This window comes from Oxyura jamaicensis, assembly GCF_011077185.1.
Source record: "Oxyura jamaicensis isolate SHBP4307 breed ruddy duck chromosome 1 unlocalized genomic scaffold, BPBGC_Ojam_1.0 oxy1_random_OJ106682, whole genome shotgun sequence".
In the NCBI taxonomy this organism is placed as follows: domain Eukaryota; kingdom Metazoa; phylum Chordata; class Aves; order Anseriformes; family Anatidae; genus Oxyura; species Oxyura jamaicensis.
Genome location: NW_023303267.1, coordinates 76368 through 91049, shown reverse-complemented (window position 1 = coordinate 91049; position 14682 = coordinate 76368). Strand labels below are relative to the sequence as shown.

At 41.5% G+C, this 14682-nt stretch overlaps 1 protein-coding gene across 2 annotated transcripts; it reads right to left on the bottom strand.

Annotated features, from left to right (window-relative positions):
* Positions 1 to 5811: 5811 nt before the first annotated feature.
* Positions 5812 to 14362, bottom strand: LOC118156979 (peroxiredoxin-4-like). 2 transcript variants are annotated; one of them, XM_035311237.1, is made up of 8 exons: positions 14070 to 14362; positions 11677 to 11794; positions 10480 to 10596; positions 9782 to 9904; positions 8611 to 8741; positions 7289 to 7323; positions 6291 to 6337; positions 5812 to 5940 (listed from the first exon to the last, which is right to left on the bottom strand). In XM_035311237.1, exons 1-8 carry the CDS (start codon positions 14311 to 14313, stop codon positions 5937 to 5939), a joined length of 819 nt encoding a protein of 272 aa, XP_035167128.1. In that variant the 5' UTR covers positions 14314 to 14362; the 3' UTR covers positions 5812 to 5936. The 2 variants fall into 2 exon arrangements, with proteins under 2 accessions (XP_035167128.1, XP_035167127.1); XM_035311236.1 differs by lacking the exon at positions 6291 to 6337 and having other exon boundaries at positions 14070 to 14361.
* Positions 14363 to 14682: the final 320 nt, after the last annotated feature.

Sequence of the window (14682 nt, the reverse complement as noted above, 5' to 3'; positions counted from 1 at the left end):
GCTCTCGAGTCAGGTGCTGAGTGGTGAGAGGTTTTTTTTTATCGGACTGACCCGTGGAGATGACATCCTCCACAGCTGGGTTATTTGTGTACATACTCACTGAGTTATTTGTGTACAATACTCGCATTTCACTACAGCCTCAGTAGGCTGTAGTGAAATGTGAGTATTGAACAGCTTTTAAAGTTGTTGAGTTTACCTATGAAGGATGGAGCAACTGAGCACCACAGAGTGGACACCGAAGTGGACATGACTATGGCATATATAAGTAGCAGGAAGAAAGTAGTTCATACTGAAGTGCTTCTGATGCAGTGGAGAAAGTTTTCATCTGCAGTATCTGGCAGAAAAAGCCCGACGTATTGAAATTAGGAGGATGAGCAGATGGAAAGCATCAGCTTTTGGCAGTGGGGATAATTAGTCACAAGCACAAAACGTGGCCTTGGATACCTTCAAATCAAGACCGATGTTCTCTGTGTGCCAGGTGGACACCTAAACTGGAGTAGCTGGGCTCCATGGCAGGTTAAATGGATGAACTGTGGTGTTCTATAACCCATGAGAATGGACTCATCTGTCTCTTCTAGGTTTAAAGTTTGTGAAATCAGGAAGCACTGGGTAGAAGTGATGTGACAGCACAGATGCATGAAATGAGTCGATAAAACAGGGTGTTGAGATTTGTATTTCAGAATAAGAAAGCTTAAAAAAAAAACAATGTTTAGGAGCAGCTTTATTTGTTGCTAGAAGGATAGTATGATGTTCGTGGCTCCTAAAAGCTGACTGTTACTCCTATAAAGAGGCTGAATGTTACAACAAACATGTTGCACATTGGTCTTTCCTTTCTAAGAATTTGCTGCCTGTATTTGTAAGTTAGGCTGCTTTCCAGTGGAGGAGCAGGGATGTTACCTGATCCAGATGGCATTAATGCATTGCAGAGAGATCAAGCTTCCAGATCCTTATGTCGTTTTCCCCTTTGGTTACACTCTTGCTGATTCAGCTGTTTTTAGTCATTTTCCGTAATGGTTATGCTACTCTGGGTATGCATTATATTTTCTGTTTTCCTTATTTTTAAAACTCTTTTGAAGCGGAATATACTTGACTGACCGAACAAATAAAGAACTGAAAATCTATCCCAGCTTTTTATATGTATCAATATTTGAATATGAATTTATCATAATTTCTAAATTCAGCCTTCGGAAGGGGGTGGGAGAAAAAGGTTATAGAGTAGAGAGCAAGGCTTGACATCAAAACCTCTGGACGCAGTGAAGAAAACAAATCCCACAAATGAAGTTGCTTAAAGGAACTATCTCATGAATGAAGATGCTTGAGAGAATTGCTGTTTTTGTACTTCATGATAATGTAATCACGTACCACAATTGCAGTCATTATAGAAATGTATTTACAGTCATGCAGAACCTCGGTGTTTATATATACAAATATGTATATGTATGTTACATCTTTTACATATAGTAATAAATACACAAAGAATTTGTCACCTATTTTTTGTCTGGGACACGAACTCCAAGTTGTCACTATCTTTGATAATAGGTAAATGAATCTTTGTTCAAGGAATGTTATTTATGCATGTCTCTATGTACGTTTGTGTGAGATAAATACTTAGATCTCACACTGAGGATAGAAATATTTTACCATAGTAATTAATGCTGAGTTTGTATTGTAACTTAATGACCAGCCCCTCACTGCTGTGATGAATCATTATCACTCAAGCCGAGAGTTATTAATAGAAGATCTCTTTACTTACAGTGAACATAGCTGTGTAACTGGCTGTAGCTCTGTAATGGAAATGTTTCTGTGCCATCGTGCCATGGAGGAGCAGATCTGCAGGAGCTGGATTGCCTCCCCTGGTCCTCTCAGTTGCTGATGTAAATGAGTTCTGGGGTTGGCTGAGCTCAGGACCTGAACAAGCACTTTGTTTTAAATGTCTCTATTTTCCCATTTTTATTTTTTTTATTTTTTAAAAAGCCTGAAGTTATTTACTTACACTCACCCTAACACCTTCTGGTAGTCCCTCTTCAAATATTCATGAAACTTTTGCCACTAAATCATGGAAGAAACTTGCTGGCACAGCACAGCCAGGGAGTGAGGGTTTTAGTTCAGAAACATTCTCCAAAATTACTGCATACTTAATTGGTTTTACTGTATGTTCACTCCTTGTCTGTTGACAGGCTTGTTTGATTGTCGGTGCTCTGCTGAATGAATTTTAAACTCGGTATGTCTGTGAGATACGGCTTCATGGGCTTGGGCTCGAGGACAGCTCTTGGTAAGGCTGGAAGAAATTGGAGCCCTGGAACTTTTGTCTTTTTTTCCTTTTCAAAAGACAAGTTTGCATCTGCACTTCATGCACTCCAAGAGAGGCCAGTGAATACTGGCCCTGGGAAGGGCTCGGGGGGCAGAGTTGTGTGAGGTGCAATTTGCTGCCATTTCAGATCTCAGCTGAAAGCAGGGGCAGAGCAGACCACTGTGTCTTCTGCAAGAGACCAGTGCAGCTGGCACTGCCCAGGCTATTTGAATTAATTTGAGGTGGTTGTGATGCCAATCAGTATTTTTCAAAGCAGCGTCTCTAAATCAGATCCTTAGATTCAACTCTGTGCACCAAAATCAGAAGGGACGTGTTTCAAGCAGTGCTGAGGATGCTCAGTGCAATCTCAGTGAGTTTTGCTGATGGTTTTTCCTTTCAGAAGATATCATGGCTTTTATTTGTTGCCTAAAAATATTTAGGATTTTAATTTTGGTCCCACTTATGCTTATTTGAAGATCTTGATCCTACAGCTGGGCACAAAACACTTCTAGGTCTACTGACGACCTTAGAAACCCTTAAGCCAAGCAGTAGGCAAGAGTTGGTTGTGCATGTAGAAGTAGGTTGGTACCTACTGCCTCAGCATTTCATTACCATGAATGAGTTAGAATTAACTTCAGGAGTTCAACTGGAACTGCCTGTATTTTGTCTTTGTCAGCTGCAGCCCATGCGTGATACTAACGTACTCAAATGCTGCTTAGTGTCCCAGCAAGTCTCCTTCAGCTCAGGCGTGTTTTAGATGGGCTAAATATACGCGGCAAAACTTGAGCCCCAGACTAGGAGGATGACTGCAGCAGTCCGTTTGTTGATCAGAACATGGAAGGGCAAAGCAAACATTTAAACTGCTTTGCCTGCTGGATAATCCTATCCAAGGTAATGCTACTACTAGACTCTGATTTTGAAATTATTTTTTTTTCTTAGCGGTTTTGCTGGAAGATCTCCACATGCTGACTGTATAATATAAAACAGCCTCAACGAATGTTTTTAAGCCTCTGAAGTTGCAGCTATCCTAGCATCATCCTGAAAGCTACCTCATCAATTCATTGCTATTTTACTGTTTCTCAGATGCATGTAATGTGTGAAGGTCGAAGACCATGATCCTTCCAGCAAAGGTCAGTTCAGAGAGAGGCTTACACTCTGAAGAGGTGTATCTGCTATGTTCATGTCCTGTTAGTTTCCACTCCTACTTTCTGTCACTGCTTCCTTGACTTAGCCTGGAGCTGGGGGAACCACTACCCAAGGAAGCTCGGGACTGCTCAGAGCTGCTCCTCAGGCTGTTGTACAATGGAGGACAGCACAAAAATCAGCTGATGCCATTAAATGGCACACGGGGGCTCAGGCTACTTGGAAACCAAGGTCTCAATAGTAGAGCAAGAGAAGGGCTTTAGTAGATGGTGATAGCAAGGTCTTCAGCTTGCCTTGTGTTACACCTCTGTGAATCCTCATAAAAGTCCAAGAATGACAGACTTCAGTGTGTCTTCCCCCTCAAGTTTCCAATATTATTTCATTCATGGATCTCACCCTTCCTTAGTTGTCCCTCTGTTCCCCGGAGGCAGTGTGCAGCTGAGCTGCTGCCTTTGTTTCTACATACCCCCACTTCCCACCTCTCCCGTCTCAAACACCACTTTTTTTTTTTTTTTTTTTAAATTCAGTCTCTTTCTTCTTAAACTTCCCTGCCAGCATATCCAAATCTCTCATTTATTTCCATGGAAATAATCTTTCATTTCAAATATGTAAGATAACATGGGGAGGTGGGTCTTTGCTTAAGGACTTTTCCTTAAGGCTTATTGTTCCTGTTGATTTTTTTCTTAATGATTCCTTAGCCCATTTCTTACAAGTGTTTAGAGGACTGAGGCCTTTAAACTCAGTATAGCTACATTGCTGTGAACCTAAATGTGCTATTTTCAAAGAAGTGTGCAGATCAGTGTTTTTTTTTTTTTTTTCCTCAGTGTTTTGGTGCTGTTTTCTTTTCCTGGCTCAGGGTTGGTACAGCTTTCCATGTCTGCTTTTGTTTGATGCTGCTGCTGCTGTTATATGCTGCTGTGATACAACCCATGCTTTTTTCCTCTAAGCTGCTACTCACCTGGCTCAGCAAGGAGCTGCAGGCTGGAAAACGTTTAAAACACAGGCGAAAACTTAGCTCCGTTTTTGTGTCTCACTTTGCTGGCTTGGTGTAACAAAGGTTCCTTCCGCTAGTACTCGGTGTGAACGAGTGACCTGGCCGGAGAGGCAGGCGAAGTCTTACTGGTGTTGCTGGAGAGGAGGGCACAACTGCTACAGTGCAGGCACGTACGTTGGGCTTGTTTCATGCCTTGGGCTGCTGATGAATAGCCATGAGGCTGGGCCTGCATTAGTCGTGCTGCTGTTGCTTGGAGTTATTCAAGCCTGTTGTCATCTTTGGTGTTTCAGGGTTGCTAAAGGCTGTAATCGAAAGGCTGTAAGGTCCCTCTGCCCTAGGCGTGTGCTTAGGCAAGTGCTTGTGTTGGAGCTGAAGCAGCCGCCTCTGCCTCTCTCTGTGCAGTGACTAAACTGGGCAGCTGGTCAATGCTCACCGACCTTTACAAAGCCAGGTAACTTTACTTCTGTTTACTTCTGGTATCAGGTACTGTTCTTCCTGGGATACTTCTGGTATCAGGTGCTGTTTTTCCAGTTGCACTAACCCTAGAATGCTATCTTTAAAGACGGAGAGGTGGGAAGGAGCAAGAAAAGACATTCTTATGAAAGGGATCTCCAGTGCATGCAAGAATTAAGTGTGTCTTACAAGGTGATTGTACTGTTTGCCCCTTGAAAGAATAAATTTGTGTACATCAGCAACAAGTTTCTGATGGCCATGGGGCATGTCAACACTTACCTCGAGGAAGACAATTACTCCCTTAAAACTAGGAGCCATAGCTAATGAGTGGGGCAGTGCAGGACACTAACCAGCGCATACACCTGTACCAGTACACGACCTGGGAAGGTTCAGACCACGTGAAATGGAATTGTTCTTATCAGCATACCTGCTACAAATACAAGCATAGAAAAAGGATTCCTGGTTCAGCTCTTGAATAAGGTGATCTAGAAGAGCAGTACTGTATTACATGCAGCTGTACCAAGTTATGTAGCCTTGGCTATAAGCTTAGGAGCTTAATGAGAAATATTTGCCAGCTTTGGACAAACTGGAAGTTTAATCCAGCAATTGTATTTCTGGCTTTAGGGTTAGCTGCTACTTCCACTGGACTATAATGTGACATACCTTAACCAAGTGACTCTTTTCCAGCTTATTTTCTAGGGTGTGATCAAGCAGACAAGATTTTTGCAGAAATGAAGCAATCTGTCCATAGCATGCTGGGCTTAGATTCATAAGTTTTGCTAAGAAAAATATCTTTTGGGAAAACCAAATACCTAACCAAAACTTAGAGGGCAAACACGTATCTCATAGGAATAACTAATAACGTAGCCGTGCTTCAAACAGGCTAGACTTGCACTTAAGCAATTAGAGTTATATATTAATCAAACTCATGGAAGTTAACAAAATTAAGGAAATTTTATTGGCAAAAATCAAGTTGAACGTGACCTATGTAATTCAAGAGAAGTGAGCTTCAGTTTAATTTATCAAAATACTTCAGTTTTCCAGCTGGATCTGGAATTATCTGTGCAAAAAACAAAAATGAAAGTGTTAGTCAAAAAACAAAATTATGCAAATGCAACAAATTGTGAAACCAGAACAGCACAATATTTCAAAAGATGATGCCAAGGCCAACCCACAAGCAACGCATGGAAGAGTAATTTATAATTTGACCTGATATTAGATTACTGTTCATCTTTAAAGACATCTAACAGCAGTAGCAGTAATATTTAATTAACTGGGGGAAGAGAGAGTGCAGCCTACCAAAGGAAGAGTTCTGGCAGATGAGAGCAAATACCTCTATGTTGCTTGCCCCCAGAACAAGATATTTTAATAAACCAGTATCTGTAATCAAGTGCCTTAGAATTTACTTACAGTTCTTCCCTTGGCCACCACACTCTCATGGCTTCCTCTGGTTTGATCTAATTAAATCAAACACATTTACAAGGAAAGGCTACATCTTTGAGAAAGTGTTTCTGAACTACCCTGCTACTTAAGTTATCTGCATCTTTTGCAAAGAGGAGAAAGAGAACTGACTATGTATTATTAGGTAATCCGTTGTTATGGAAGGCAGAACTTTTCGGTGCTAGAATGTGTCTATTACGTTGGCAAGTCCTCTTTCACCTTATGCTCTTAATATCCAACTTTGTCCACTAAGACAATATTCTGCTGGCTTTAAAGAGGTGACTTCAATTGTCCTGGAAAATTTTCGTATCCAGTAAAGAAACATTCTTCTTTTTATTATCAATTAAAATGCTCACTACTCTCCTTAGTTAGAGGCTGCTGGGACCTGCTTTTTGTTGAGACAGCTCTTAAACAACAATGCTCAGTCATCACCAGACGATTCAGAAGAAAGCCACATTCTCAAATGAACGACCATGATCTCATCTGAACTAGGCAGCTCAGACCTCTAGTAAAAGCTTTGTTATTCTGCTGAGGCTTGATCCAAGCACAGAGAAGACAAATGAGTTCAATGGGTGTTTATCTGAACCCCAGCTCTTGTGCTTGTGTTCACTTGTAGGCGAGTACGGAGAAAGGCAGAAGAGCTCCTGCATAGCAAAGCAGTGCTCTCTGCTGGTGCTCCGACAGTAGCACACTGTCTCTGTCAGAGCTGAAAGCAGCCTGTGAGCTTGTATCATTTTTCCTGGGGAGTGCCTAGGACCCACAGTGAGACTCCACAGAACCAACAATTTGTATGGTCAAATAACTGGAAGCAGGAGCTTCCGACTTCCACTCAAGCTTTAACTATAATGTTGTGAGTCAATTTATATCATCTTATTGAAAGTTGCAAACAGTTTGGACTTGATTTTAGTGGAAACGATAATTGTGTGTTTTCCAAGAATACATGCATTTAAATATCGAAAATGACTTACTGTTTCACTGCCAGGTTTCCAACCAGCAGGGCAAACTGGAAGAAAAAAAAAAGATAGTTTATGAAAATAACACACTTAAATTTTGCACTAAGTAAAGTTACAGACACTTCCCTTTCTGAACTTGAAGTAAAACAGCACTAAGTGTCAGATTTAAGTATCTGCCACGAATAGATACACAGTTTTTGTTGTACAAGGGATGGCATCGGTACCAGTTCATGACTGATACCACCTAGCACTTCTGTTAACTGAAAACTGCCCATTTCTGGGTGAATGTCTATACCTTGGTTTAATTCTTAGACTTTTAGACAAAGCACTGGCAAAATAGCATCTAAAAACGAACACCCATTCCGCCTGGACGTGAAAGTCTCATAATAAAGTTCAGGTGACTTCACAGAGACCTATCTACCTTTCTCAGTCCAGAGTTCCCAGAAGAGACTGAGTGATTTTATTTGAAGCCCTGCTAAGGAGCAAATGGATTACAGCATGCAGTTCACACGCAGTGCAACTAAATGCTGTGACCATCAGTACAGTTGCACATCTATTCAGAAGTCTCCTTGTGAGGCTTTAGCCGAATGAGTTTTGTTGTGTTACAACGCTTTACGGTGTGCTATCAGACAAAATACCAAGTGAAACTGAGTTAAAATGGAGGTTAAACTGCTGAATATGTGTATTAATAGTTAAATAAATGTTCTAATTGATGCATTTGTTTAAATGTATTATTTAAAAACATGTGAGAGGTTCATTCTGTGCCTGAACCGTAGTGGGGGTATATAGCCAGCCATACTTGAGACCGAGTAATGACAAGTCAGTGAAAGCTGCTTTGTCAGGGGAAAACGATCTCATAGTGCTCGTAAAGAACACAGGAATGGCAGTCTAACACAGTAACACCGTGTTTCTTGATGTGAAGCACTCTCAGTTATTTGTCACAGATCATCAACAAACGATACAAGACAAGGACTGCCTGCATGTCAATTCTTTCAGGATGTCAAAACATACTGAAATATTTGGCCTGATTATTCAGGACGTTATGTTTCCTTGAGCCTTCTGCTTTTGGCAGGTACTACACGATGCCTCAGTTCAGACTGGGGAATGCTTTTATGCTCTGAGTTCACAGAGATGTGAAGCAAAATGTAAACTACCACACTAGAAACAGCCTAGGGGGGAATGAGGACCACAGATTTTGTAGCAGGACAGCCAAACCACTTCAGTCAGTTCATAAGGCTAGTCCCTAATGCTCCTGAGTATCTTTCTTCCAAAAGCTACAAAGACAACTTTCAGCGTAAGTAAAACTATCTTCAACTTGAAATAACTTTAAAGAGCACCTTCTCCATGTTTGTCTGTGTACTGGAATGCTTGTACCAAACGGAGAGTTTCATCCACTGATCTCCCAACGGGAAGGTCGTTCATGGTGATCTGTCGAAGGATTCTCTTATCGTCAATTATGAAAAGGCCTCTGTGGAAAAAATAAATATATATGTTTTGTAGGAAACAGAACTAATTACATTGTTGCATTCGCACGCTTTTATGTCTGCTGGATGGGAGGAATTTGGTCTCCGCAAGTACTACACAATACCCACCTCCTTAGAATACTACTGACCCACTGTTCTCTACCCAGGCTATCAGATGAGCCGAGGGCAAATTAAAAACAAACAAACAGATACTTTCATGCAGAATGTAAAGCTAAACTTTGGCAGGCCCTACCAGGGGATGTTGCAGATGCTATGGCGTTCGGTGGTTCCCAAAAAGAACTAATCAAGTTTACAAAAGATACAACATTTAGGGCTGTTAGTTACCAGCAGTCTTGACTCCAGTCTTGACTTGGGAGGTCCCTGAGTAACAGCAATTCTGGGGAATTCTCGCTGCATGCTTGCCTTGCCCTTGCATCTGCTGATGCCTGTTGTTACACTGGGTTATCAAACATGCCCCCTGTTCTGACTCATTACGGCTTTTTTTTTGTGTGTGTGTTCTTGAGTACTTATTTTGTGTCTGTGCATGAATTCTCAAGCCAAAACTGCTCTTGCTTCGTAACAGTACTGCAGTCTGCTGATGCACAGCTTGTTAACAAAGAATGCCTGCATCTTTGGGGGTTACTATGATCCCAGTCAGACTGCTGAGTCCTCATATTTTTCAAGAATTAAAGGAAGACTTCACATGAAAGTTTCTTAGCACAAATTACTTTCTTTGTGTAAGGATAAATAACTGGCACGACGTGTTACCGTAACATTTTAACTGTGTAAATGAGAAGGTAAGCTCTTTTGTATGTATATGCTGCAAGTTAGCGGCAGGCTTGCTAATATACTATAAACAGGAGCTCAAAGTGCTCACAGTGTAAGATCATGGGACATGCTATTGCACACACACACACAAAAACCACTTTGATATTAATATATATCGCTCAATGGAGAGCATTAAAAAGAAATTCCAAAAGCATCTTTAGATATGAAATGGTAAGTACTACTCCACGACAACACGAAGTGTAACCAAGTGAAATACCTAAGGGTATGCCCTTGATCTTCCAGATATACACCATAATCCTTTGAAATTTGGTGCGTCAAATCCGAAAGAAGGGGAATCTTCATAGGTCCAAGTCCTCCTTGTTTTCGCGGAGTATTAATCCTTTGAAAGAAATGAGATACACATGTATTCTTCATAAAGATTTATGTTCTCTACACCAATTCAAGTCAAAAAAACAGAACAGTACAGACAGAAGGATTTTGTGCAAGTAACAATTCTCTTTTTTGCTCTGCACACAAGGAAGATGAATGCTATCTATGGTTCAGTAGATCTTTTGCAGTATTTGGCCATATCTACTAATAAAGACCTCTTTCTTTACAGTCATATTTGCTTTATACCAGCGTAGTCCAACATACTAATGAATTGGGAGAGTGCAACTCACTTTTACAGAGACTGGCGTCCTTATCTCTTTTTTTTTTTTGTATTTGACGTATTTTGGACTGGAACATGACATATTCTGAGCAAGGCATATTAAACAAGCTTCAAAGATAGAGGTACTTTTCACATACTAGAGTTAACATTTTTTACCACTGAAAAATAATGTTAACATTTGTATCAATAGCATCACGCTTTCACATATTATGATATACCTACACAGGCTGTAAATCTGGGGACACAGTTCCTCAGCTCAGATGGACCCATGAATAATTTTTAGAAGACAAGCATAAGATACATACCATGCTAAATGAGTGAACTTTGAGTCCACAGAACATGCTACTACTTCGGTATTTATTGCTCTGAATTCTTCAATTCTGTCACTGAAGGCGATTATCTCAGTAGGACATACAAATGTACTAGATAATTTAAAAGAAAATATAGTCAACATTTCATGAGCATCCAGTAAGTTCTCAGTTTAACTAATAAGTTGCTTTTTCAAAGCAGTTAATTTTTTTAAGTAAAAAAAAAATAGAGCAGTGTATTTATCAGAAATATTTCAGCTTTTACTTATTTTTTTACCGCTTCTTCAATTATTTACCAAAATGCTGCCTGACAAGTTTTCCAGTCTGATTCTAGCCTTGATACAAACACTGTATTACTGAATATTAGAGACCTACAGTCAGTCAGTTTGAAATCTGGATAATAAGTGTTCTTATAGTTACTTTCATTTAGACTTTATGAATATTAAGGGGCTGAATTTAAGCACAACATGCCAAGTTTTTCAGAGGAATATATTGGTAGCTTCTTGTTACAGCGTACGTCTGCAGATACGGACTATTTTCACTTCAATTTTTTCCACTACAGAAGAAATAATGTGGTAAAAAATCACAATTTCTAGGACTTTGAAGCTAAGGGCCAAGAGGCAAGTTATTCCTCTATATAAAAGTAAGCTAGTTATACATCTTTGTCACTACACTGCTTCCTTTTTTCCTCATTTTGTGGGAAAGAACGGGACTGTTTCGTAGAAAGTAGAAATGTTTTCACTCAGCCAGTGGACTTACTGCATTGCAAATAAAGGAGAGTAATGTTAAATGTTCTTAGGATGTTATGGGATGAACTTAAAGGGAAAACACCATCTTTTAAAATCCCACATATAATCTGGAAAATACAGATGGGATGCTCTCCTTTGTTTGCAGCAGCAATTTATAGCATAACATAAAATATAGAGGTTGCCTACTGGGTACTACAGACCAAAGGTTATTTTTACACAGAGACACAAAGCAGCAGACAACACTAGTATGACAAATATTGTGTTGTAATTTTACCAACGCACGATGAAAATACAAATAATGCATTTCCTTCTATCACTCCCTTTTTCTTCCCCAAACCCTTTCCAAACAGAAGAGACCCTCCCCCCCCCCCAAATAAAGAGAAGAATGAATGAATTAGTGGCCTACTGTAGGTGCACTTGATTTGTCTACTCAGGTCATACTTACAAGTCAAGAGGATAGAAGAAGAACACAAGATATTTTCCTTCATAGTCGGTTAATTTCAGCTCTTTAAACTCTCCATTAATGACTGCTGTTCCTTCCCAGTACGGTGCTGGCTTGGAGACTGGAATACGAAGAACATTCAAATTACAGTCAGAGTACAAAGCACATGTTCAAACAAAGCTGCTTATGAGCCAGCTCATGCACAAGGACGACTGTTCTTTCCTTTGCTTGAAAAACAACCGACCACACACAATTACAGAAACAAACTTACTACTTCAGAAAGTTCAAAGCTGGCAGAAGTTACAGAATGATGAAGACCTGTACATTTAAGTATGCGTGGAAAGTAATTAATTTGACTTACTTGTGCTATATATGAGCCTTTTGAATCACTCACACAATCGCATAATCAAGGCCACGCAAACATTCTCTCTGCATATTTAACAAACCACATGTTCACTAGCAACTCATGACAGAACATCTGTCAGACTGAAGGAGAAACTCTTTTAGATTTTGGGAAAGTACACTATTTTGTGAATAGTGTTGTGAACCAGAAGCATAAGATGGTCCAAATTCATATTGTTACTCTTCAGCCATGAAAATCTACTTGCAGTTCAAGTCCATGTGAAAATATATGCTACATGTTTAGAAGCAAACGCCTCAAAATGCAGTATATGTTAAATTACAACTCCTAAGCAAATTGTGTCTTGAAGATGGCTGTATTAAAAGAAATCAAATTAAAACCGATGAAAGGTATTTACTATTGAAAGGGATTAACCTTGAATTTTAAAATATTAGAAATTATTCTCATATGTACTATTTTCAATGTGAATTCTGAGACAAATGTAGGGTATGCTGGAGATATAATGTGCAACCCAACTGATCTGAGTATACTTGTGATGTCAAGGACATTGACATGCAGCCCCAGGAAACTATCTTGCTGTTGAGAAAAATATATGGAATCTTAATTATTATCTAGATGATGACTTCATTGTTAGTCGTCTTTTCTCAGGCAACCCACAGCTGCAAAATATAGTTAGAAGGTATATACAACAAAGATTGCAAAAAAAAAACAAACCTCAAAACATCAGACACAGCCATGCCTGTAAGTGGTAACGGTCTTTGTTGGTTTCACTTTGTATAACACACAAGGGATACCGTAATGCAAGTACAGAAAATCAGTAGCCATGACTGATAATTTCAGTTTACTTTTTTTTTTTTTTTTAAAAAAAAAGAAATGCTCTTCCTCTTGACTCTTCTGTAGAAGTCTTTCTGATCATATACCAAGCTCAGGACTTCTCTCCAATGCCTTTTTATTGAGTCTTTGTAGGTAAGGGACTGTTTTTCAAGTGAATGCTGGTATTGATGCCCGAGTTATTTAGAGCTTTTCAGAAGTGTTTCAAGTATGTTGTTCGTTAAAAAAAAACCAGCCACCCCAATCATATCACTTTGTAGGATATGACTGAAGGTCAGCTAACCTTCAGATAAGGAGGAAGGCAGATGAGAAATTAAACATACTGTATTTTGACATGTTTTTAAATTAAAGGCTTTTTTTCCCTTTAAAAATGGGATACTGTAATAACTTGCATTACAAAGGGAGGAAAAAACAAATGATATTGGTTACAGATATCTTGATTGTGTTTCCATTTTTCTCATTGCATCTGTTAGCAAACGATTAAAATGGAAGTTATGTCCTGGCTTGGTGCAGGGAAAGGACTTAAAACCTTAAAACCATTGGACATCTCTCCACTCTGCTCCACAAAACTGGACTTTCCAAGGGCAGAGCTGTCCCTAAACATTTTACTGCAACTCCAACAAAGCTGTCTGCACCTGCATCTGACAGAGCAAGTAACCCATGTAGGCACAAAAGCGATGAACCAAACCCAGTGATGGCTGGCTGTGAGCAGTACTGCTGCCTAATTAGCAGCTCTTTTGCTGTTGTGGGGATGTACAACCCGCCTGCCCTCTGCGTGTTTGCCCTCACGGTGCTGCAACGCGCGAGGCGGTGCAGGAGGCCCGTGACAGGGCACGACCCTGAGGTAAAATGCGCGAGGTGACCTTTTCAGTACTTCGGATCGCAGCGGGCGCGCAAAACATGCTGGTGTATCGTTTAATAACGCGTTTTTCTTAACCCACTCCTATTTCTCTAACGGCAGGCCCCGGTGATTACCAGTTAAACGTTAGATCAGCTCTCCCTTTGGCACGACAGAACCGCGGGGCGGGACACAAACGCTCCCGGCGGGACCCCGGGCACAGGGCGCCCCGCCCCGGGCGCTCGGCCTGACGTGGCGGCCCCACCGCCCCCCCCGGCCGTTAACGGCTCCGGTCCTCCCCCCCCCCCCCCCTCCTCCTCTTCCTTCTCCTCTTCCTCCTCCTCCTCCCGCCGGCCCCGCACCTACTCTTGGCCTGGCTGAGGTGCAGCGAGTGGTCGGTGACGGGCAGGCGCGCCGCCTCCCCGGGGTAGACCTGTCCGCCGGCGTAGTAGTGGCACTGCTCGTCCCCGCGCTGCCGAGGCGGCCGCGAATCCTCCGCCTCCGCGGCCGCGCCGTGCACCACCAGCACCGCCAGCACGGCCACCAGCAGGGCGCTGCCCCCGGCCCGTGTCCCGCTGCCCGCCCGCAGCCACCGCCGCCCGGCCTCCATAGCCCGCCGAACCAGTGCACGTCCCCGCCGAGGGGCGGCGGCGGGGAGGAGCCTGGCCCCCGGCCTCGCCTCACGGCGGCTGCGCCGGCATCGGCGGGGGGGTCCCGCCCGGGAAAGCGTAGGTTTTGTGCTTCTCCAGAGAAAAAGAATAAAGGAAAATAGGAAAAGAGTGTGTGTGTTGGGTCCTGTGCGTGATTGCGGGAGGGGACTGCAGGAAGATTTCTCCCATCTTTTATCTCTTATCTGCGGCAGTGTGGGTTCTGTGGGCATTTCGTCATACGTGGTTATATCCATCCATCTATGCTGACTCAAGCTTTTATTTTCTACCCTGGCAGATGAACTAAACGCAAACCAACATACAGTTTTAGG

What these genes read in the sequence shown, in the direction of transcription:
- LOC118156979 (XM_035311237.1), bottom strand. Translation starts at nt 14,313, where the DNA reads ATGGAGGCCGGGCGGCGGTGGCTGCGGGCGGGCAGCGGGACACGGGCC. An exon ending in GCACCTCAGCCAGGCCAAGA is followed by an intron (nt 11,795 to 14,069) that starts GTAGGTGCGGGG and finishes TTCGTATTCCAG; the next exon opens with TCTCCAAGCCAGCACCGTAC. An exon ending in GGAAACCTGGCAGTGAAACA is followed by an intron (nt 6,338 to 7,288) that starts GTAAGTCATTTT and finishes TGATTTAATTAG; the next exon opens with ATCAAACCAGAGGAAGCCAT.